At 49.6% G+C, this 24,744-nt stretch overlaps 1 protein-coding gene across 3 annotated transcripts in view; it reads right to left on the minus strand.

The window, feature by feature from the left end:
• The window catches only part of LOC129714467 (hepatic lectin-like), a 31,702-nt gene extending 7,347 nt beyond the window's left edge, over positions 1-24,355 (minus strand). Inside the window, exons 1-7 of one of the 3 annotated variants that reach the window (XM_055664076.1) lie at positions 24,137-24,355; positions 12,122-12,214; positions 6,124-6,165; positions 5,374-5,490; positions 3,759-3,830; positions 2,984-3,052; positions 1,128-1,202 (exon numbers count right to left, since the gene is read on the minus strand). In XM_055664076.1, the coding sequence (XP_055520051.1) occupies positions 1,128-1,202; positions 2,984-3,052; positions 3,759-3,830; positions 5,374-5,490; positions 6,124-6,165; positions 12,122-12,188 (442 nt within the window). In that variant the 5' untranslated portion in view covers positions 12,189-12,214; positions 24,137-24,355. Of the gene's footprint in view, positions 1-1,127; positions 1,203-2,983; positions 3,053-3,758; positions 3,831-5,373; positions 5,491-6,123; positions 6,169-12,121; positions 12,215-24,136 lie in introns of all 3 variants that reach the window. The other 2 variants (XM_055664075.1, XM_055664077.1) reach the window with 2 other exon arrangements.
• Between the last annotated feature and the right edge of the window lie 389 nt (positions 24,356-24,744).

Consider the following 24,744-nt stretch of genomic DNA (forward strand, 5'->3'; position numbering starts at 1 on the left):
ACAAGGCTACCTGTGTTTAGGGTTTTCATCTGTCCCTGGTGAATAGGGCCATCGTCTAGAACCTTTTGTATTTGTGACGATCACATGGGCTGTCTAGATGTTAGAGATGTGTAGGTAGGAACTGCATGTGCTGGTTTAAACCAAAGATGGACACAAAATGCTGGAGTAACTCAGCGGGTCAGACAGCATCTCTGGAGACAAAGGAATAGATGCTGACTGACCTGCTGAGTTACTCCAGCTTTTTGTGTCTCACCAATTTATCCATGATTCTTACTCCGAGGATTAGGGTTGTTCGAAGGATTGGAGACTGCAATAAAATGTCTTGCCTTCAAGAGACTTTTGAATGCACAGGGTTTTTTTTTTTTTAATACCAAGAGTCGGGGAAACAATAACCAGATGACATAAGTTTAAGGTGAGAGGAGGAAGATTTCATAGGAACCGAGGGGCAACTTTCATACAAAGGGTGCACAAAATGAGCTGCCAGAGGAGGTAGGAAAGAACTGCAGATGCTGGTTTAAATCAAAGGTAGACTCAAGATGCTGGAGTAGCTCAGTGGGACAGGCAGCATCTCTGGAGAGAAGGAATGGGTGACGTTTCGTGTTGAGACCCTTCTTCAGGCAGATGACAGGGGTGTGGGTGGGACAGATATAGAATATAGTCAGAGACAGCAAGACTGGTGGGAGAACTGGGAAGATGAAGGGGATGGAGAGAGAGAGAAAGCAAGGGCTATTTGAAGTTAGAGAAGTCAATGTTCATACTGCTGGGGTGTAAGCTACCCAAGCGAAATATCCCTGCACCTATCTCTATTGATCCGAAACATCACCCATTCCTTCTCTCCGGAGATGCTGCCTGTCCCACTGAGTTACTCCAGCTTTTTGTGTCTGCCAGAGGAGGTAGTTGAGGTAGGTACTATAAGACACTTGGACAGGTACACGGATAAGAAGGGTATTGCGGGATATGGGCCAAATGCAGGCAAATGGGACCAGGGGAGATGGGGCATCTTGGGCAAGTTGGGCCGAGTGGCCAGTTTCCGTGCTGTACGACTCTATGAGTTGCGCAACGCCCTTCATTGACTGACCGACGGGGTGGATGAGACAAGGATGGCTCCCGTCGTTCTCAACACTCACAGTTTTCCCTCATGTCCGCGAGCTGAGCGCGCACGTCACCGTGCCATTTGCGCGTCTGATCCGACAAGCTGGAAACTGAAAGTGAAACGCAGGATTACTGCAGGGCCAGGATATTCCAGTCACACCGGTCACTTTAACCCCAGCACCCACCGCACAACATCCACTACAGGACAGAGGCCAGGGAAACAGGCAAACTCTTGCATATCTTTCATTCATTGTCCTGCTTTGGTCTGGTTTGGCTCAGCCACCAAGCACGACACCCGGAGGCTGCAGCGAATTGTCCGATCAGCTGAGAAGGCTGTTGGCTGCAACCTTCCCTCCACTGACGAACTGTACACTGCAAGGGCCAGGAAGCGAGCGGGTACGATCATCTCTGACCCCTCTCACCCTGGCCACAAACTCTTTGAATCACTTCCCTCTGGAAGGCAACTCCGGACTGTCAAAGCCGCCACCGCCAGACATAAAAACAGCTTTTTTCCCCACGAGTAGTAGTTCTACTCAATAACCAAAAATCTGTAGCCTCCTTTTGCTCTGGTATTTTACATGTTTAATCGATAGTGTTTTATTATTAATGTTTAATGTTTTATGTGTCATTCTTAACTCACTGTATGTCATGTAGTCACTTGCGGGAGGAGCACCAAGGCAAATTCCTTGTATGTGAATACTTGGCCAATAAACTTATTCATTCATTCATTCTATATCTCTCCACATCATCGTCTATATCTCTCGTTTCCCTCTACCCTGACTTCCAGTCTGAAGAAGGGTCTTTAACCCAAAACGTCACCTATTCCTTCTCGCCAGAGATGCTGCCTGACCTGCTGAGTTTTTATGCCCCTGTCCCACTTAGGAAACCTGAACGGAAACCTCTGGAGACTTTGCGCCCCACCCAAAGTTTCCGTGCGGTTCCCGGAGGTTGCAGGTAGTTGCCGGAGGTTGCAGGTAGTGTAAGCAGGTAGGGAGACTGACAAAAACCTCCGGAAACCGCACGGAAACCTTGGGTGGGGCACAAAGTCTCCAGAGGTTTCCGTTCAGGTTTCCTAAGTGGGACAGGGGGCATTTAAACTCCAGCTTTTTGTGTCTATCTTTGCGTAACTCTTCACAGCGGCAACTCCCAATTATCCCTGCCCGATGTTGGGAATACTGGGAAAGACATGGGTTGAAAGTGGAGCCAGGCACCAGGGAGTGTCTTCAATCCCACTGGCTAGGTGGCACAGTGGGTAGAGCTGCTGCCTCACAACGCCAGAGACCCGGGTTACAGCCTGTGGGGAGTTTGCACGTTCCTCCGAGTGCTCCTGCTTCCCAAAGACCCACGCCTTTGTGGGTTCATTGGCTTCTGTAATGGGCCACTTTCATGACCTAATTCACAACCTTTTTGAATCGTGGACATTTTTCATCAGGCTAGAAAAAACGCCGCGACCTAGTTGATGCCACGAGTACCTACGACTAACATCACGACCTACCTACGACCTTGTGACGCCTATGCTGCGAATACGAGTCAAGGGCAAACTCGGCAGAGGTCATGAATTAGGTCTTGAATGTGGGACAGGCCCTTCACTTGCCCGTGTCGCAGTGCGTGGACGAGAAAGTGGGATCTCGCCCCGAAACAGCAACAATCAGGATCGCTTGCAGCTGGCCATGTGCAGCGATGCTTTGTCATTGACATGCCCTGCTCTCTCTGCCATTGCCTGTACTGTACCCTCTGTCTACTCAGACAAGGCAATCTCCAAGCAGGGCAGCAGGAGGGGAGGCACTGCCCCCTGCTGGAACAACCAGCCTGCTGCAAGTCTCCCCAGCAGAATGACCAGTGGATGAGCCCACAGGTGAACACACAGGGGCATTGTTGGAGTCTCACTTACTCCTGCTTTCTATGTTTCTCTGTCCTGCCGCCAATTGTTCGTTTTCCACCCGAATCACTGAGATCAGTTCTGTAATGGGCATGAAATATTGGTTACAGTAGTCAGGAATACTGAACGAGGGACAGAACATTCACATTGTGGTAACATAGCCATCCACACACACCCCTACATGCAGACTGGTCCAACACACTCCACACACAGACCCAGCCACACACTCCACACACAGACCCACCCACACACTCCCTGCACAGACTCACCCGCACACACACAAACCCACCCACATATTCCCCACACCCAGACCCACCCAACACACACACTGACCCATCCACACTCCCTGCACAGACTCACCCACACACGCACTGACCCACCCACACACTCCACACACAGACCAAGCCACACAGACCCACGCCCAGACCCACCCACACACTGACCCAGCCACACACTCCACTATACACAGACTGATCCAACACACCCACACAGTCTGACCCACACACTCCACACACTCCACACACAGACCCACACACTCCACACACAGACCCACCCACACATACACAGACCCACCCACACACTCCTCACACAGACCCACCCACACACTCCACACACAGACCCACCCACACACTCCACACACAGACCCACCCACACACTCCACACACAGACCCACCCACACACTCCACACACAGACCCACCCACACACTCCCCACACAGACCCACCCACACGCTCCCCACAAAGACCCACCCACACACCCCCCCCACGCACACTTTGACAAAGACTTACCCCGCCTCATGCTCGCAAGTTCCGATGTGATGTTATCCTTCAGCTCTTTAATTTCTCCAGACATCTGTCTGACTAAAAGTGAGACAATAACATGGAGGCCACGTCAACGGATACTTTTAAGGCAGAGATTGACAGATGGGGTTAGGGGGAGAAGGCAGGAGGTTGGGGCTTTAGAGGGAGAGATAGATCAACGTTCTTGACTCCAGGGACTTGTATAGTTTAGTTCAGTTTATAGATGTGATACAGTGTGAAAACTCTGAGTCCACGCCGACCAGCGATCCCCACACCCGAACACTCTCCTACACACACTGGGGACAATTCTACAGTTTTACCACGCTAATTAACCTACAAAACTGTATGCCTTTGGAGTGTGGGCAGAAACCGGAGCTCCCGGAGAAAGCCCACGCAGGGAGAATGTACAAACTCCGTGCAGACAACCCGTGGACAGGATCAAACCCGGGGCTCTGGCGCTGTGAGGCAGTAACTCGACCTCTGCACCACAGTTTCACCTGGAGTTATAGGGAGAGTTTGGACAAGCTAGGACTTAATCCCTTCCAATGCAGGAGACTAGGGTTAATCATATAGAGGTGTATAAAATCATGATGAGCATAGATAGTGTGAATGCACACAATCTTTGTCCCAGGGTTGGGGAATTAGGAACTAGAGAGCAGAGGTCTACCCAGTTGCAATGATCGAGAGGAGTTGATATGGAAGAGGTTCACTGGCAGTTTTCAGACTTGGAGATCTGTAACATTGGGTAGCAAATTAATCGTAGGTTCCTTCCTTGAACATGTCTTTGGATTCATGATATGCTGAATATAGAATTGAGTATAGAAGCTGGGATGTAATGTTAAAATTGTACAAGGCATTGGTGAGACCAAATCTGGAGTATGGTGTACAATTTTGGTCGCCCAATTATAGGAAGGATGTCAACAAAATAGAGAGAGTACAGAGGAGATTTACTAGAATGTTGCCTGGGTTTCAACAACTAAGTTACAGAGATAGGTTGAATAAGTTAGGTCTTTATTCTCTGGAGCGCAGAAGGTTAAGGGGGGACTTGATAGAGGTCTTTAAAATGATGAGAGGGATAGACAGAGTTGATGTGGACAAGCTTTTCCCTTTGAGAATAGGGAAGATTCAAACAAGAGGACATGACTTCAGAATTAAGGGACAGAAGTTTAGGGGTAATATGAGGGGGAACTTCTTTACTCAGAGAGTGGTAGCGGTGTGGAATGAGCTTCCAGTGGAAGTGGTGGAGGCAGGTTCATTGGTATAATTTAAAAATAAATTGGATAGGCATATGGATGAGAAGGGAATGGAGGGTTATGGTATGAGTGCAGGCAGGTGGGACTAAGGGAAAAAAAGTTGTTCGGCACGGACTTGTAGGGCCGAGATGGCCTGTTTCCGTGCTGTAATTGTTATATGGTTATATGGAATATATTTTGTGTGAAAGCCTGTGACCAGAGCTTCTCTCACTTCCCTCCACACTGTGTGAGTCACCAGCCTCCTGCCCTTTGCTGGATGGTCCCCCATCCCCCGACGCTTCCACACGGCTGCAGGCAGGCCCTTGCTCATCCCCCCCATCCCTAACACTCACACGCCGTCTGCAACTTACACTTCAGCAGCTCCACGACAAACATCACCGTCAGCAGGACAAAGAGACCCAGGAGGATGTAGCTCACTATCCCAAAGGGTTTTCCTCGCGTTGCTCCCGCCGTTCCTTTGGCAGCGTCTGGAAGGTGGGAAGGAGGTTGATTGATTAACTGATTAGTTGATTCATTGACTGTGATTAGTTGACATTGACTGATTAGTTGATTCCCTGACTGATTAGTTGATTCAGTGACTGATTAGTTAATTAATTGACTGATTAGTTGATTCACTGACTAATTAGTTAATTCACTGATTAGTTAATTCATTGACTGTGATTAGTTGATTCACTGGCTGATTAGTTGATTCACTGGCTGATTAGTTGATTACTGCCTGATTAGTTAATTCATAGTTAGGTACAGGATACTGAGTTGGACGATCAGCCATGATCATATTGAATGGCGGTGCAGGCTCGAAGGGCCGAATGGCCTACTCCTGCACCTATTGTCTATGTTTCTAAGTTTCATTGACTGATTAGTCGATTCACTGACTAATTAGTTAATTCACTGACTGATTAGTTGATTACTGACTGATTAGTAACTTAATTGACTGATTAGTTCATTCATTGACTAATTAGTTATTTCGTTGACTGATTAATTGATTTACTGACTGATGGAGAAGTTGATTGATTGATGGATGGATGGATTGATTCCCCCCCAGCCTCAGTGCTCCCTCCTTCTCTCTGCACCCTGCCCCTCCAGTGCTTCCCCAGCCTCACCTGCCGCTGCTCCCTCCTGTGTCCCGTCAGGCTGGGCATCCTCTGCTTGAAGGGAACAGAAGAGATCGATAAGTGAAGGGACGCGGATTACCTATGGACGATTTGTTCACATTACTGGGAGGTGTGTGAGGTCCACCTCCTCCGGCTCTGGGACACAGTGGGTACTGAGATTGGCATTTGCCTGCTGCTCAGTCAGTGTGGGACACTGGCCCAGGTGATCCTGGCACAATGAAACAAGTGTGGATGCAGGAACTGCAGATGCTGGTTTACACTGAAGATAGAAACATACACAAAATGCTGGACTAACTCAGCGGGTCAGGCAGCATCTCTGGAGAGAATGAATGGATGACATTTCGGGTCGAGACCCTTCTTGAGATGAAAAAAGGCTCAGCGGTGAGTCACCCTGGGCCAAACAATGTGTGTGTGTGTGTGGGTGTTGCCTGTGTGCAAATGTTGGTATGTGTGTGTTTGTATGTGTGTTTGTGTTTCCAAATGCATATGTTTGTCATTGCATGTGTATGTTTGTTCTTGTATGTGTGTTCATGTGCATGTGTGCATCGACGTATACATGTGTGTACATCAATGTGCGCATGTGTGTCTTGCACTGTATGCATGTGGGTGCATACATTTGTGAAAGTGTGTGTGTCTGTATGAGTGTGTGCATTTGCATACAGGTAAGTTTGTGCAAGTGTGTGTGTGTACGTGTCTGCGTATGTTTGTGTGTGTGCATTTGCATACATGCATGTGGTGCATACATAGAAGCATAGAAATTAGGTGCAGGAGTAGGCCATTCGGCCCTTCGAGCCTGCACCGCCATTCAATATGATCATGGCTGATCATCCAACTCAGTATACCGTACCTGCCTTCTCTCCATACCCCCTGATCCCCTTAGCCACAAGGGCCACATCTAACTCCCTCTTAAATATAGCCAATGAACTGGCCTCAACTACCCTCTGCGGCAGAGAGTTCCAGAGATTCACCACTCTCTGTGTGAAAAAAGTTTTTCTCATCTCGATTTTAAAGGATTTCCCCCTTATCCTTAAGCTGTGACCACTTGTCCTGGACTTCCCCAACATCGTGAACAATCTTCCTGCATCTAGCCTGTCCAACCCCTTAAGAATTTTGTAAGTTTCTATAAGATCCCCTCTCAATCGCCTAAATTCTAGAGAGTATAAACCAAGTCTATCCAGTCTTTCTTCATAAGACAGACCTGACATCCCAGGAATCAGTCTGGTGAATACATGCATGAAAGTACATATGTCTGTGTGTGTGTGTCTTTGTGCATGTGTGCATACATGCATGTAGGTGCATACGTGCGTGCAAGTGTATGTGTGAATTTGTGCATACATGTATGTATGTGGGTGTGTACGTGTGTGCATGCATTTGTTTGTGTCTTGAGTGTGTGTGTGTGTATGTGCATGTGGTGTTCCAAAGAGTATGTGTGCGTCAGTGTGTTCCTGAGTGTGTTTGCAAGTGTGCATTGTGTTGGTGCATCTGTGCGTTTGTGTATGTTTCCATAAATGAGACCAGGCACGCACACATGAGTGGCAGGAAATTCTGAGCCACTTGTACACAGAGTGATCCAGCTGACAAGTGACCACTTCACAAGGCACCACGTTATTGTGGGTCTTGAGCCACATATCAGCCAGAGAGCAGATCACCTTGCCTTGTCTATGCACTTGCACTGGTAGCTTTAATAATCAATGCCAGCATTTATTTTGCAATTTTAACAACTAAATTCGGCCTGTGAAATTGCACAAAAAAGTGAAGTGCTGAGCAACTCAGCGGGTCAGTCAGCATCTGGGGAGAGACACAGACACTCGATGTGTTGGGGTCGGCAACCTTCCACTGACCCAACCCGAAATGTCGTCTTTCCATGTCCCTCCACAGATGTTGCCTGACAAGCTGAGTTACTCCAGCACTTTGTGTCATAGAGTCTATGTTATACAGCGTGGAAACAGGCCCTTCAGCCCAACTTGCCCACAACAGCCTAACCCTTGCCATCATGACCAACATGTCTCATCTACATTAGTTCCACTTGGCCCATATCCCTCTAAACCTGTCCTAGCCACGTACCTGTCTAATTGCTTCTCAAACATTGAGATAGTCCCAGCCTCAGCTACCTCCTCAGAAGCTTGTTCCATGCACCCACACAACTTTTTGAGCCAGCACCACCATTCAATGTGATCATGGCTGATCATCCCCAATCAGTACCCCATTCCTGCCTTCTCCCCATATCCCCTGACTCCGCTATCTTTAAGAGCCCTATCTAGCTCTCTCTTAAAGCATCCAGAGAACCGGCCTCCACCGCCCTCTGAGGCAGAGAATTCCACACTCACCACTCTCTGTGAGAAAAAGTGTTTCCTCATCTCCGTTCTAAATGGCTTGCTCCTTATTCTTAAACAGTGTGGCCCCTGGTTCTGGACTCCCCCAACATCGGGAACATGTTTCCTGCCTCTAGCGTGTCCAAACCATTAGCAATCTTATATGTTTCAATGAGATTTCCTCTCATCCTTCTAAACTCCAGAGTGTACAAGCCCAGCTGCTCCATTCTCTCAGCATATGACAGTCCCGCCATCCCGGGAGTTAACCTTGTATACCTACGCTGCACTCCCTCAATAGCAATACCTATCACAGTCTGTATCTATAACTTGACGTACAATCACCATCACTGGTTGTGCGGAGGTTGCACATTCACCCCGTGACCTGCGTGGGTTTTCTCCAAGATCTTCAGTTTCCTCCCACACTCCAAAGACGTGCAGGTTTGTAGGCTAATCAGGATAGTATCAAAGTTTAAAAAAAAAATCCCTAGTGTGTGTAGCGTAGTGTTAATGTACGGGGATCGCTGGTCAGCATGTTCTTGGTGGGCCGAAGGGCCTGTTTCTGTACTGTATCTCGTAACTAAACTGAACTAAACTAAATGAAACAAGCACCCCATGGTACATGAGTCAGTCTAATCCTGGTTGGGGATATTCCTCAGCTTCATAGATTCTCATCGGTTTGCATGTGGCCTCGGCTGCATAATTATACAGCTATTCTTGGGCATGGGCAATGTGTTCCAGATGGCCAGAACAGGAAGAAAGTTATGAGTAAGGAGAATCATCTGTAAAATAAGTAAACCACCAGTGAATCACCGGGTGTCAGGGCTGCTGATTTTAAACAGCTCCCTAGTAAAGCTGAAAGAGAGACGGTGGGGGTGGGTGGGTGGGTGTGGGTGGTGGGGGTGGGGGTGGGGGTGGCGGGGCCAGGTGTGGTTAGGAAGATGGGGGGGGGGGGGGAGAGGAAAAGTGGGGAACGGGTGGGGAGCAGGGTGGGTGGAGGGAGAGGGGGTGAGGGAATGGGGAGGGAGGGGGTGAGGAGGCAGTGGGGAGGGAGAGAGGAGGGAGTGGGGAGTGAGAGAGGAGGGGAGTGGAGAGAGGGTGAGGAGGGAGTGGAGAGAGGGTGAGGAGACGGGGGTGAGAGAGAAGGGATGGGGAGAGTGTGCGGAGAGGATGGGGAGAGACTGGGGAGGAAAAGAGGAGAGGAGGGAGAAAGGAGGGAGTGAGGGAGAGTCTGAGGGAATGAGGAGATGGTTGAAAGGAGGGAGTGGGGAGGGAATGAGGAATGGTTGAGGAGGGAGTGGGGGAGGGAAGGAAGAGGGTGAGGAGTGGGGAGGAGTGAGGAAGAATGGGGATGGTGAGAAGAGACACTGGCGAGGAAGTGTCAAGGGAACAAGGGGGGGGGAAGCCAAAGTGGGCAGAGTAGGGAGAGAATGAGGAGGGAGGGGGTGGGGAGGGGGTGGGGAGGAGGATGGGATGGAGTAGTGGGCTGAGAATGAGGCAGTGGGGGGAGGGAGAGGAGGGATTGGGGAGGGGGGAGGGGGAGGGTCTGAAGAGGGGGTGAGGAAGGAGTGTGAATGGAGTGGGTAGGGTGCAAGGAGCCCCTGGGGAGGTGGTGACAAGGCAGTGCAGTATGGAGGGGGTGAAGCAGGTGGGCAGTGAGTAGGGCAAGAGCATGGAGGCTGAGGAATGGGGAGAGGGTAAACAAAAGTGCTGGAGAAACTCAGCGGGTGCAGCAGCATCTATGGAGCGAAGGAAATAGGCAACGTTTCGGGCCGAAACCCTTCTTCAGACTGATGGAGGGTCGGAAGGGAATGGGGAGTGGGAAACTGCTCAGGGAGTGTGTCAAAAGGGATAAGAGTAGAATTAGGCCATTCGGCCCATCAAGACTACTCCACCATTCAATCATGGCTGATCTATCTCTCCCTCCTAACCCCATTCCCCTGCCTTCTCGCTATAACCTCTGACACCCGGAGCAGTGAAGAGGGAGATGGGGAGAGTGTGCGGAGAGGATGGGGAGAGACTGGGGAGGAAAAGAGGAGAGGAGGGAGAAAGGAGGGAGTGAGGGAGAGTCTGAGGGAATGAGGAATGGTTGAGGAGGGAGTGGGGAGGGAATGGGAAGAGGGTGAGGAGTGGGGAGGAGTGAGGAAGAATGGGGATGGTGAGAAGAGACACTGGCGAGGAAGTGTCAAGGGAACAAGGGGGGGGGAAGCCAAAGTGGGCAGAGTAGGGAGAGAATGAGGAGGGAGGGGGTGGGGAGGGGGTGGGGGGGGGGGTGGGGAGGAGGATGGGATGGAGTAGTGGGCTGAGAATGAGGCAGTGGGGGAGGGAGAGGAGGGATTGGGGAGGGGGAGGGGGAGGGTCTGAAGAGGGGGTGAGGAAGGAGTGTGAATGGAGTGGGTAGGGTGCAAGGAGCCCCTGGGGAGGTGGTGACAAGGCAGTGCAGTATGGAGGGGGTGAAGCAGGTGGGCAGTGAGTAGGGCAAGAGCATGGAGGCTGAGGAATGGGGAGAGGGTAAACAAAAGTGCTGGAGAAACTCAGCGGGTGCAGCAGCATCTATGGAGCGAAGGAAATAGGCAACGTTTCGGGCCGAAACCCTTCTTCAGACTGATGGAGGGTCGGAAGGGAATGGGGAGTGGGAAACTGCTCAGGGAGTGTGTCAAAAGGGATAAGAGTAGAATTAGGCCATTCGGCCCATCAAGACTACTCCACCATTCAATCATGGCTGATCTATCTCTCCCTCCTAACCCCATTCCCCTGCCTTCTCGCTATAACCTCTGACACCCGGAGCAGTGAAGAGGGAGATGGGGGGATGTGGAGAGAAGTAGACATGAAAGGGGTCTTTTACGACTGAGCTGACTTTGCATGGAACCAGTGGTCTGCGTCTGTCCCAGTGGGAGGTGCGGGTAATGTTCAGCCGTTATGTCCCCAATCTGCTCATCACATGAAGCCAACCTTCAAATCAATGACTTCCTGAACTATAACATAGAAACATAGAAACTAGGTGCAGGAGTAGGCCATTCGGCCCTTCGAGCCTGCACCGCCATTCAATATGATCATGGCTGATCATCCAACTCAGTATCCCGTACCTGCCTTCTCTCCATACCCCCTGATCCTTTTAACCACAAGGGCCACATCTAATTCCCTCTTAAATATAGCCAATGAACTGTGGCCTCAACAACTTTCTGTGGCAGAGAATTCCACAGATTCACCACTCTCTGTGTGAAAAATGTTTTTCTCATCTCAGTCCTAAAAGACTTCCCCCTTATCCTTAAACTATGACGCCATGTTCTGGACTTCCCCAACATTGGGAACAATCTTCCTGCATTTAGCCTGTCCAAACCCTTAAGAATTTTGTAAGTTTCTATAAGATCCCCCCTCAATCTTCTAAATTCTAGCGTGTACAAGCCGAGTCTATCCAGTCTTTCTTCATATGAAAGTCCTGCCATCCCAGGGATCAGTCTGGTGAACTTTCTCTGTACTCCCTCTATGGCAAGAATGTCTTTCCTCAGATTAGGAGACCAAAACTGTACGCAATCCTCCAGGTGTGGTCTCACCAAGACAACTTGAAATAGAACCTCCCTGCTCCTATACTCAAATCCTTTTGCTATGAATAACAACCTGTCCCCTACACCCAGTGCCCCTCCTCCATCCCTCCATCCCCGCAGTGAGCAGTGTACCTGCGTTCCGCACATTCATCTTCATCTCGTCCTTGCCCTGCCGATCTCCAGCGCCGTCCTTCACCATGGTGTGTTGGGTGGTGACCCGTCAACCTGCCAGACAGAAAGAAGGGGGCAGAGGTGAAGTGGAGCTTTGTACCAACCCTAGGGCTCCATCACTGCTCAATGCCCCCACCCAAGCCACCTGGGTCCCCAACACTGCCCTCGGGTCTCACCCCCACCCAGGGGTTCCGCATCCCCACCCCCATCCAATGGCCGCACTCTACAATAGACCAATGGCAACAATGGCGGCACGGTGGTGCAGCGGTAGAGTTGCTGCCGCACAGCGCCAGAGACCCAGGTTCCATCCTGACCGCGTGCGCTTGTACGGTCTCCCCGTGACCTGCGTGGGTTTTCTCCCGTTGCTCCGATTCCCTCCCACACTCCAAAGACGATCCCCGCATATTAACACTATCCTGCACCCTCTGGGGACAATTTTTAGGGACATTTACCAAGCCAATTAACCTACATACCTGCACGTCTTTGGAATGTGGGAGGAAACCGAAGAACGCGGAGAAAACCCACGCGGGTCACGGTGAGAACGTACAAACTCCGTACAGACAGAACCCGTAGTCAGGATCGAACCCGGGTATCCGGTGCTGCATTCGCTGCAAGACAGCAACTCTACCGCTGTGCCACCGTGACCGCCCTTTCTCTCTCCAAAGGGCCAGCCACTTGGAGTTGATGTTCTCCTTGATCTCAACCCACTATATCATTATCAATGGTCTCTGTTTTTCTTCTTATTTGTTCGTGCATTCCCCAAGAGGCAGAAAGTTCTCCCTTCGGCCGAACGCACTATGGGAACTTCACTCGCCCCCCTGCAGGAACTATACAACAGGAGGTGCAACTCCAGAGCAAATAAAATCATGGGAGACCCCTTCCACCCCTGCAACGGACTGTTCCAGCTGCTACGGTCAGGCAAACGCCTCCGTTGCCATGCGGTGAGAACGGAGAGGTTGAGAAGGAGTTTCTTCCCAGAGGCAATTCGGACTGTAAACGCCTATCTCACCAGGGACTAACTCTACTGAACGTTTTTCCTTCCATTATTTATTATGTAAAAGAATATGTGTGTTATGATTGTGTTTATAATTTATTTGGTTGTTTGTCTTTTGCACAAAGTCCGCGAGCATTGCACTTTCATTTCACTGCACATCTCGTATGTGTATGTGACAAATAAACTTGACTTGACTTGACTTATGAAGAAGGGTTTTGGCCCAAAACGTTGCCTACTTCCTTCGCTGCTGCACCCGCTGAGTTTCTCCAGCATTTTTGTCTACCTTCGATTTTCCAGCATCTGCAGTTCCTTCTTAAACAAGTTCCCCCTTCTCATCAATGGCCTGCACTGCCCGTTAGATATATTACTATTACCATTATTACTCTTCCATAACGCAAGCTTCTGAGAAGCAAACCACTGCAGATGCTGGTTAATACCAAAGATAGACACAAAATGCTCGCGTCCCAGTCACAGTGGGACAGGAAGCATCTCTGGAGAAAATGGATGGGTGACGTTGCAGGGTTGGAATCCTTCTTCAGTATCTCCCGTTCTAGGAAGATGCATTATAAGAATGACACTACAAGCTGGAGTAACTCAGTGGATCAGGCAGCATCTCTAGAGAAAAGGAATAGGTGACGTTTCGGGTGTAGACGCTTCTTCGGACTGGGAAAAGAGGAGTGAGGGACAGTTGCGGACGGGGTCTAAAAATATTGGTTACCAGGAGACAAAGGGGGGCCACCATCAGGGGCCCGCTTCATATTGGGGGCCCACTTCATATTGGGGGCCCACTTCATATTGGGTGCCCACTTGCCATCGGGCAAGCTGACACCCTGGCCAGTCCGCCACTGGTGAGAGACATGGACTGTACTTAGGAGAAATGAATGAAAGATATGCAAAAAGCAACGCTAATGAAGGAAATGTGGGAGACACAATAGGCCAATGTTGGGTGTGAGAGAGGTGACAACGAGTGTACAGACAGAGGAACCCAACAGGGTGACAGCAAAATTAGTATGTGTAGTAAGGAACTGCAGATGCTGGTTTATACCGAAGATAGACACAAAGTGCTGGAGTAACTCAGCGGGACAGGAAGCATCTGAAAAAAAGGATGGGCGACGTTCTGAAGAAGGGTTCTGGCCCGAAACATCACCCAAACATCACCTATTCCTTCTCTCCAGAGATGCTGCCTGGTTCATTTAGTATAGTGCAGAGATACAGTGCGGAAACAGGCCCTTCGGCCCCACCGAGTCCATGCCGACCAGCAATCACCCCAGCGATCACCTCGCTATACTACACACCAGGGGCGACATTTTCACCAAAGCTGGGACTGATAGGGTTAGTTTAGTTTAGAGATACAGTATGGAAACAGGCCCTTCGGCCCACTGAATCTGTGCTAACCAGCGATCCTCGTACACCAGCACCATCCCACACACTGGGGACAATTTACAGTTTTTTACCAAAGCCAATTAATCTACAAACCCGAAACGTTGCATATTTCCTTCGCTCCATAGATGCTGCTGCACCCGCTGAGTTTCTCCAGCATTTTTGTGTACCTTCGATTTTCCAGCATCTGCAGTTCCTTCTTAAACCTACAAACCTGCACGTCTTTGGGATGTGGGAGGATACCGGAGCACCCGGAGAAAACCCACGCGGTCAGAGGGAGAACATGCAAACTCCGTACAGACAGCACCCGTAGTCAGTACGGAACCCGGGTCAGTGGCACTGTGAGGCAGCAACTCTACCGCTGCGCCGTTCTGCTGCCCGAAACAAACATTTTCTTTCCTTTCCACATAATTCCACGTTCTAATCTCCACCAGAATGTTCAGCAGCAGCATTTCACAGGAGTGTAATTAATCAAAGTTCTGGCGTCAAGCCTTTTAAGGAGATATAAGTCCCGATCATCTGCAACTTGCTGGAAGAGTTCTGCCTAAAGTAACGCCCTGAGTTAAGAAAGAGGGGGAAAAGCTTTGGGAGGATGGGTGACTGAAAATACCATGGGCAGAGGAGGATCGGGGAGAATTTGGGTGTTGCAGAGTTCGGGGGGGGGGGGGGCAGAAATCCCAGTGAATTAGCAGAGACAAAAAAGCTACAGTGGGATTCAACAATATATACATATATATATACTGTTTATCCAGTGATTTATATCCTTGGCTATATATATATATATATATATATATATATATATATAGATCCACAAGGATACAATGTACAACGTGAGAAAAGTACGGAACAATGAACTGCAGATGCTGGTTTATACCAAAGATAGACACATATCCCTGGAGTAACTCAGCAGGTCAGGCAGCATTTCTGGAGAAAAACGGTGGGTGACATTTCGGGTCGGGACACTTCTTCAGACTGAAGGCAGTGCTAGTGCTGGTTCATCAGTTCATTAGTACTTGATTAGTACGAGACTTGATTAGGGTGTCAGGGTTTATGGGGAGAAGGCAGGAAAGTGGGGTTGAGAGGGAGAGATAGATCAGCCACGATCGAATGGCGGAGTAGTCTTGATGGGCCGAATAGCCTAATTCGGCTCCAATAACCTATGAACTTATGAAAGGTGGGGCAAGGGGAGGGATGATGTTGGGAGGAAAGGGAATGCAAATAATATCTCTGAGGATCTAATTGTCAGTGCATTTCATTGCAACAGGTTTAAAAACAAAGGCAGTTGGAAAAAGTTCAAAAGGTGAATTGGGATAAATGTCCTAAGAATAAACACGGCCAAATTGGACTGGCTTTTAGATGGGACAACTTTGAAGAGTTGGGCCAGTTTGTTTCTATGCTGTATGAATCTATGACTATATTTGGAGCCAACGGCAACACTGTGGAGTTGCTGCCTTACAGCACCGGAGAGCCGTGTTCAATCCTGAACCTCCGGGAACCGCATGGAAACCTTGGGTGGGGCGCAAAGTCTCCAGAGGTTTCCGTTCAGGTTCTCTAAGTGGGACAGGGGCATAACACTCAATGCCCCGACCAATGCATTCTTTACAACTATCTACTTGTGTTGCCACTTGTAAGGGAGCTACAGGCATGGATCCCAAGATCCATTTGTACATAAACTCTGTCTTGTCATTAACTGTATACTTTCCCTTTGCATGTAAACAGAAAACGCATGGAATACGGTAGCAGTTTGGGAAAAGGTGGGAAGACAACTCAGAGAGGAAACTGCGATGCTGATTTTCGAGTGCCTGTCTCTCTCGATCAAGAGTGGGAGTGAGCCAGAGAGTTGTGAGTCCGTGGAATTTTCTCACACAAAGAGTTGTGAGTCTGTGGAATTTTCTCACAGCGAGTTGTGAGTCTGTGGAATTTTCTCACAGCGAGTTGTGAGTCTGTGGAATTTTCTCACAGAGAGTTGTGATGCCGTGGAATTTTCTCACAGCGCGTTGTGAGTCTGTGGAATTTTCTCACAGCGCGTTGTGAGTCTGTGGAATTTTCTCACAGAGAGTTGTAAGTCCGTGGAATTTTCTCACAGCGAGTTGTGAGTCTGTGGAATTCTCTGCCACAGAGGGCGGTGGAGGCCGGTTCTCTGGATACTTTCAAGAGAGAGCTAGATGGGGCTCTTATAGATAGCGTAGTCAGGGGATATGGGGAGAAGGCAGGAACGGGGTACTGATTGGGGATGATCAGCCATGATCACATTGAATGGCGGTGCTGGCTCGAAGGGCCGAATGGCCTACTCCTGCACCTATTGTCTATAGTCTAATGTCAATGCTCAAATACAGTCCAATGTGAAATCAGGGTTAAAGAGAGAATATTCCTGTGTTATTTAAAATGCTAAATTATTCTGATTGTGTACATGAGGAAGCATTAGTAGATTGAATGCCGTTAAAATTGTATAGTGAGTCACCGTAACCCTGATTAGAAAGGTTCAATAAACAATGCGATCTTCTGTTGCAAGTTTCCCCGTGACGTTTCCCAGTCTGATGCTGCTCTCTGGCACATTCAATGCGCGCTGTTGTCCTGGGCCTGCTGCGAGTTCTTGCAGTTGCCGCAGTTGGCCTAGCAGCTGCCACCACAGCAGGAGTTGCCCTTTAGATAGTGGAATTGGCCCTTTAGTTATGCAAGGTTCCAAGGAGAACGTACAAACTCCGTACGGACAGCACCCTTTAGTCAGAAACTGCAGATGCTGGTTTACACCGATGACTGAAGAAGGGTCTCGACCTGAAACGTCACCCATTCCTTCCATCCAGAGATGCTGCCTGTCCCGCTGAGTTACTCCAGCATTTTGAGCCTATCTTTCTCTGTAATTGTAGCATTATAATGCAGTAACAATATAGTGTGTGCTTTTGGTATTTTTCTCTTTCCACTACTTGTTGTACTGGCATCCTTGTACTCGTGCACAATAAGATTAGACTGCATTGCACACAAATAAAAATGTTTCACTGTATCTCACAACATACCACAATATTCTTCCACTCTTTGTGAGACAATCCTCTCATTTTACTCCTTCGACAGGGTCCCTGTGCTCCAAATGCACAGACTTCAGTTTCCCAAAACCATGCTGATACACCTTCACCACTTTGGGCAATTGCAGGTCTGAGAAGGATGGATGGGGGAGGGGGGGAGGGACCTAATTGAAACTTACCAAATAGTGACAAGCCTAGATAAAGTGGATGTGGACCATGGAGAGCATGTTTCCACTAGTGGGAGAGTCCAGGAACAGAGGCCACAGCCTAAGTATAAAAAGACGAACCTTTTGAAAGGAGACGAGGAGAAATTTGAGCCAGGGCAGATTTTGACCCTCTTGGTCTTTGTTGTATCTGGGGGACTCGGTCATTTCTTGTCACTCAGGACTGGCTGTTCATACGTTCATAAGTTCTAGGCGCAAAATTAGGCCATTCGGCCCATCAAGTCTACTCTGCCATTCAATCTTGGCTGATCTATATTTCCCTCTCAACCCCATTCTCCCGTCTTCTCCCCGACACCCATACTAATCAAGAATCTGTCCAGCTGAGTCACTCCAGCTTTTTGAATCTATCTCTGCCTTAAAAATACCCATTGACTTGTCCCCCCACAGCCCTTTGAGGCAGTGAATTCCACAGATTCACCACCATCTGACGAAAGAAATTCCTCCTCATCTCCTTCCTAAAGGAACGTCCTTTGAATCTGAGACCATGCCCTCTGGTCCTAGACTCTCCCACTAGTGGGAATCAGTGACGATATTGGATTTTGAGCACACGCGTGAATTGTTCGCTGGTCTTGCCTTCCCCTAGCAGGGCTTGGAATAGACTCCTTGAGGGGTCTGGTGTCATGTGTGTGAACTAAGTGACCCACCCCGTCTGAGCTGAGCGAGTGTAATTGGAACCCTGCTGCTGGGAATGTTGTCCGGGGAGAGGACCCCGACATTGACACGCCCGGCTGCCCCAGCCACTGCATCACCTGCCGTCGCCTCAGAGCCGTGGGTTCGAGTCCTGACTCGGGCGACAATTTCCCAACTAACGGGATTTCATGGGAAGAATACCAAGTGAAACCGGGTTGATTTCTGGGACAGTAAACCCCCTGTCCCACTTAGGAGACCTAAACAGCAACCTCTGGTGACCTTGCCCACCACCCAAAAAAAAATCATGGTCAAGGTGACCTGCAACCTCCTACCACTTCCCACAAATATGCTGAAAACCTTCCTCAACTGTGAAGAAAACCGGCTTCAACTAGACCTGCGACAAAAAAATTATCGATGTTTAAAACGGCAACCTATTTTTAGTCGAGGCCGGTTTTAATCATGATGAAAAAATAGCAGCAACCTAGGTGAAGCCTCGACCACACGGAAACTACTTTCGACCATTAGGGAGAGTGACCAAAACCTCCCGTGACCTCAATGAAACCTTGGGTGGCTGCCAAGGTCACCAGAGGTTGCTGTTTAGGTCTCCTAAGTGGGACAGGGGCTTAAGATTGTTTTTCAAACAAGCGTTGTTGAACATCCTACTAACAACAGAATGGTAGGGATATGGGGACATATTGAATATCATATTGAATAGCTGTGCTGGCTCGAAGGGCCGAATGGCCTTCTTGGTTCTTGGTTACTTGGTCCTCCAAAATATTCCAACTGGAATTTATACTGGAGGTGGTGAAGGGAGGGTTATTGGGAAGAAAGTGCTACTTTAAATTTAGTTGCATCTGGTTGGGTAACTATAGTTTGGTGGAGATTATTCCATGCTTTAATTGTGCGGGGGAAGAACGAATTGCTGTACACATTTGTCTTCTCCTGCACCTATTTTCTATGTTTCGATGAACCATCCTACCAACAACTAGACAGCAGTCCTGCGCTACTATCTACCTCATTGGAGACCCTCGGACTATCTTGGATCGGACTTTATTGGACTATTGAAACTTTCTCATCTTCTCCGTGCATATGGCGTGCACAGCCTAAAGTTGCAAGTCAACTTGTACCACTTGATCTAATTGTTTGTGCACGTCGGGTTGATTGCATTAGTCGAAACAGGGTGGACCACCTGAAGGTTGCATTCTCCCTTGCCCTCAGGACTGTGCTGTGGTCACTCTGTGCGGGCAGAAGGTCATAAGGAATAGGAGTAGAATTAGGCCATTCGGCCCATCAAGTCTACTCCGCCATTCAATCATGCCTGATCTATCTCTCCCTCTGAACCCCAATCTTCTGTCTTTTCCCCATAACCTCTGACACCGCACTAATCAAGAATCTACCTCCACAGCCGTCTGTGACAAAGAATTCCACAGATTCACCACCTTGAGCGAGGACTCTGGCCCCCCAGCCATTTGTGGCTGTGATTAGGAATGGGCCATACTGTTGCTAGGGATCTCTCCCCAAATTTAACCAACCCCCCTCCCCCACCCACTGACCCACAGGAGGATGCCCCCAGGTTGGCTGAGTGGGAGCCTCTTTGCTGTCACTACAGCTGGGTGAATCCAGGTTTAATTATTGTCTTTTTCACGTTGCAGGTGTATTACAATCCAATGGCCAAGCGGATGATGCAGGTTACAGGTAAACCCCACTGTCATGGGCTTGAAGCAGTGTTGCCTGTAACGAGTGTAGCAATGCCCGTAATGAGTGTACATGCTCCCCATATAATGACTGTTGATGATGCCTGTTATGAGTGTAGTTGACTCCCGTAACGAGTGTAGATCCTGTCTGTAATGACCAGACGATGTCTGTAATGAGTGTCGGTGCTGCCCGTAATCAGTGGGATGACGTCTGCAATGAGTGTCGGTGCTGCCTGTAACCAGTGTGGCTGACTCCTGTAACCAGTGTGGATGCTGTCTGCAATGACTGTAGACTAAGCCTGTAATGAGTGCATATGACACCCATTACAAGTGTATGTGTTATCAAGTGTAGGTTCGTTTCTCGAACAAATGAGGGTGTTACCCGTCACGAGTGTAGGTGCAGATAATATCTGTAGTGTGTGTGGGTGATGCCTGTAATGAGTTTGCGCAATGCCTGTAACGAGGTAGTTGCTGCCTGTAATCACTAAATAATGCCTGTAATGAATGTTGAAGCTGCTTGTAATGACTACAGACTATACCTGCAACGCATGTTGATGCTGCCTGTAATGGGTGTTGATGCTGCCTGTAATGGGTGTTGATGCTGCCTGTAATGGGTGTTGATGCTGCCTGTAATGGATGTTGATGCTGCCTGTAACGGGTGTAGACGCTGCCTGTAATGACTGTAGGCGATGCCTGTAACAAGTGTAGATGCTGGCTGTAATATGGCACGGACTGGGTGTGTGTGTGTCAGGGTGTGGTGTGTGTGCTGGGCTGGACACTGGAGTGCTGTCGACTGTACTGAACGGTCTGTGCTCCGTGTCGGCGAGTGTGCAAGCTAATGCGTGCCCCTGTGATCGTGAAGGCGTTGCTCGACCGAGGCGGATGGGGACCTCTCCATCCAGCCCAACGAAGGGTTAACAGCCGAGCGTGGCCCGTTCAGCTGTTGCAGCATCTGCGGCCGTCACTCTCCCTGTGTGGGGGTTTACGGGGAGATGCTCGCTCTGTTGCCAAGTGCTGGCGGGGAAACAGGAAGCCAGAGCTCCACTCTCTGGGGGAAGCTAGGGCCCCTTCCAGGCCTCGTGCGGTCAGAACCACAGGCAATTAATGTTGGGACGAGAGGCTCACAGTAACCAAACTCCCTCCACCCCATGGCCCAACGTTGCTGTGCTACTCAATACCAAGCATGTGGCCTCTAGACCCAATCCTCACCCGTGAACCCAACCATCACCTCTGAACCCCAACCATCACCTCTGAACCCCAACCCTAACCTCTGAACCCCAACCCTCACCTCTGAACCCCAACCCTAACCTCTGAACCCCAACCCTCACCTCTGAACCCCAACCCTCACCTCTGAACCCTAACCTTTACCGTTGAACCTCAGAGCACTGAACCCCAATGCTCACCTTTGAACCCCAGCCCTCACCTCTGAACCCTAACCTTCACCTTTGAACCTCAGACCACTGATCCCCAACACTCACCTTTGAACCCCAGCCCTCACTTTTTAACTTCAGCGCTCACCTTTGAACCCCAACCCTCACCTCTAAACCCTAACCTTCTCCTTTGAACCTCAGACTACTGATCCCCAACACTCACCTTTGAACCCCAGCCCTCACTTTTTAACCTCAGCGCTCACCTTTGAACCCCAACCCTCACCTCTGATCCCCAGCCCTCACCTCCGAACCCCTGCCCTCACTTCTGAACCTCAGTCCTCTCCTCTGAACCCTAACGTTGACCCACCTGAACCCAAGCTTTGACCCTTGAACCCCAACCCTCACGTCTGAACCCCAACCCGGACCCCTGAACACCAACACTCCCCTCTCCCCCCCCAAACCCTGACCCACAACCCCGACACATGATCCCAAACGACCCCGGGACCTCCCCTTGACCATACCCTGGCCTTCCTGATCCTCACCCTAACCCCCTCAGCCATAATCCTGAATCCCAAACCTGCAGACACAAAAAACCTGGAGTAACTCAGTGGGCCAGGCAGCATTTCTGGTGAAAAGGAATAGGTGACCCTTCTTCAGACTGAGAGTCGGGGGAGAGAGAAACAAGAACTATAGGATGTACATAGAACAAATGAATGTAAGTCGTGCAAAAAACAATGATGATCAAGAAAAGACAGAGCCCACAATCGTCCATTGTTGTATGTGGGGGTAGGTGATAACAAGTTATACAGACAGTGAAATGCAACAGGATATTAATCTAGTACAATGTGTAGGGAAGAACTGCAGATGCTGGTTGGCGGGAATTGAAGATGGACACAAAATGCTGGAGTAACTCAGCGGGATAGGCAACATCTCTGGAGAAAAGGAATGGGTGTCTTTTTGGGTCGAGACCATTCTTCAGACTGATGTCTGTACGATGACTAGGGACCACAACCCTGACCATGACCCTGAATCCTGACAACTCACACTGACCCCTGAACCCTAACCATGGCAATTTCAACATTCACCCCGAACATTGAGCCTCTGATCAGGACCCAGCCCCTGATCCCTTGAATCCCACCCTGACCCTAACCCTGTCATATGCTGAGAGAATGCAGCAGCTGGGCTTGTACCCTCTGGAGTTTAGAAGGATGAGAGGGCATCTCATTGAAACGTATAAGATTGTTAAGGGCTTGGACACGCTAGAGGCAGGAAACATGTTCCCGATGTTGGGGGAGTCCAGAACCAGGGGCCACAGTTTAAGAATATGGGGTAAGCCATTTAGAACGGAGACGAGGAAAGACTTTTTCCTCACAGAGTGTTGTGAGTTTGTGGAATTCTCTGCCTCAAGAGGGCAGTGAAAGTTCTCTGGATACTTTCAAGAGAGAGGTAGATAGGGCTCTTAAAGATAGCTGAGTCAGGGGATATGGGGAGAAGGCAGGGACGGGGTACTGATTGGGGATGATCAGCCATGATCACATTGAATGGCGGTGCTGGCTCGAAGGGCCGAATGGCCTACTCCTGCACCTATTGTCTATTGTCAAACCCTTCCCACAAAAAAGGGGAGGGTGCAGGAGATTGGGGTTAGGGGGCAGAGATAGAACAGCCATGGATTGGATGGTGGAGTAGACTTGATGGGCTGAATGGCCTAATTCTGCTCCTATCTCGAATGAAATAATACACAATAGAGAATAGGTGCAGGAGTAGGCCATTCGGCCCTTCGATCCAGCACCGCCATTCAAAATGCTGGAGTAACTCAGCGGGCCAGGCAACATCCACAATCAATACCCCGTTCCTGCCTTCTCTCCATATCCCTTAACTCCGCTATCCCTACCCTGGTGAAGTAATGTTCCTGATCCTTTCCGCTGAACTTTTTTTCCTGAACCTAACTCACAATCCCGACTCCCTTTCCCATGCCTATGTAACCACCGCTGGACCCTAAACGCCACCCCTGCCCCTATAAGGCGAGGCTGGGATCCCGGGGCGAGGCGGGGATGACTCACAGACTCCTGTGTTAGAAGGAACTGCAGATGCTGGTTTAAACTGAAGAGCTGGAGTAGTTCAGCGGGACAGGCAGCATCTCTGGAGAGAAGGAATGGGTGACATTTCGGGTCGAGACCCTTCTTCAGACTGAAGACCAAAGTTGTCAGCGTTTTACGTCTATCTTCTGTTTAAACCAGCATCTGCAGTTCCTTTCTATATACACACATACACGCACATAAGGAAAGTACACAAAAAAGCTCAGCGGGTGCAGCAGCATCTATGGAGCGAAGGAAATAGGCAACGTTTCGGGCCAAACCCCTTCTTCAGACATAAGGAAGGGTCTGGACCCGAACACGCACACTTTCCTTCCCTCCAGAGATGCTGCCTGTCCCGCTGAGTTACCCCAGTTTTTTGTGCCTGCCTTCAGTCTTATTCCGGTCTTAATATAACATCGGAATTCTTTTACAGTGACCGCTTTAAGTCGGCGGCTGTATGCAAACTCCTGGCTAAACCGCTGCGGGCAATTCCCGTCCTAATTGAGACATCTAAAGTTGCAAAGAGTCTTGTGCATGTTGCATTTGCGGGGTTAACAGCAATGAGTAATTGCATTGGGATTAGACTTACAAGTTTGGGGTTGCAGCTGTGCACGCTTTCACCGTTATTTAACGTCTCGCCGTTAGTTTCTCTCTCCTCTCTCTCAATGGGCCGTGGAGCGGTTGCAATCCGCCGCCGCGCCTCCCTGGGCGGTGTCGGTCCGTCCACACTGGAACCCCTGCAGCCCGGACTCCAACAAAGAGAAGCGAGCGAATCTTCCGTCTGCCTCGCCGAACTGTTACAGCCCTGCCTCCTGCTCCTCCCACTCCCACTCCTCTCCCCCACGCCTACCGTCTAACTCTGGGGTCGGCGTGGACTCGGTGTTTCCACGCTGTATCTCTAAACTAAACTAAAAGTTTAGGGGTAACATGAGGGGGAACTTCTTTACTCAGAGAGTAGCAGCTGTGTGGAATGAGCTTCCAGTGGAAGTGGTGGAGGCAGGTTCGATTTTATCATTTAAAATAAATTGGATAGGTATATGGACGGGAAAGGAATGGAGGGTGTCCCACTTAGGAAACCTGAACGGAAACCTCTGGAGACTTTGCGCCCCACCCAAGGTTTCCGTGCGGTTCCCGGAGGTTGCAGGTGGTTGCTGGAGGTTGCAGGTAGTGGAAGCAGGTAGGGAGACTGACAAAAAC

This window comes from Leucoraja erinacea, chromosome 39 (genome assembly GCF_028641065.1).
Source record: "Leucoraja erinacea ecotype New England chromosome 39, Leri_hhj_1, whole genome shotgun sequence".
Taxonomy (NCBI): domain Eukaryota; kingdom Metazoa; phylum Chordata; class Chondrichthyes; order Rajiformes; family Rajidae; genus Leucoraja; species Leucoraja erinaceus.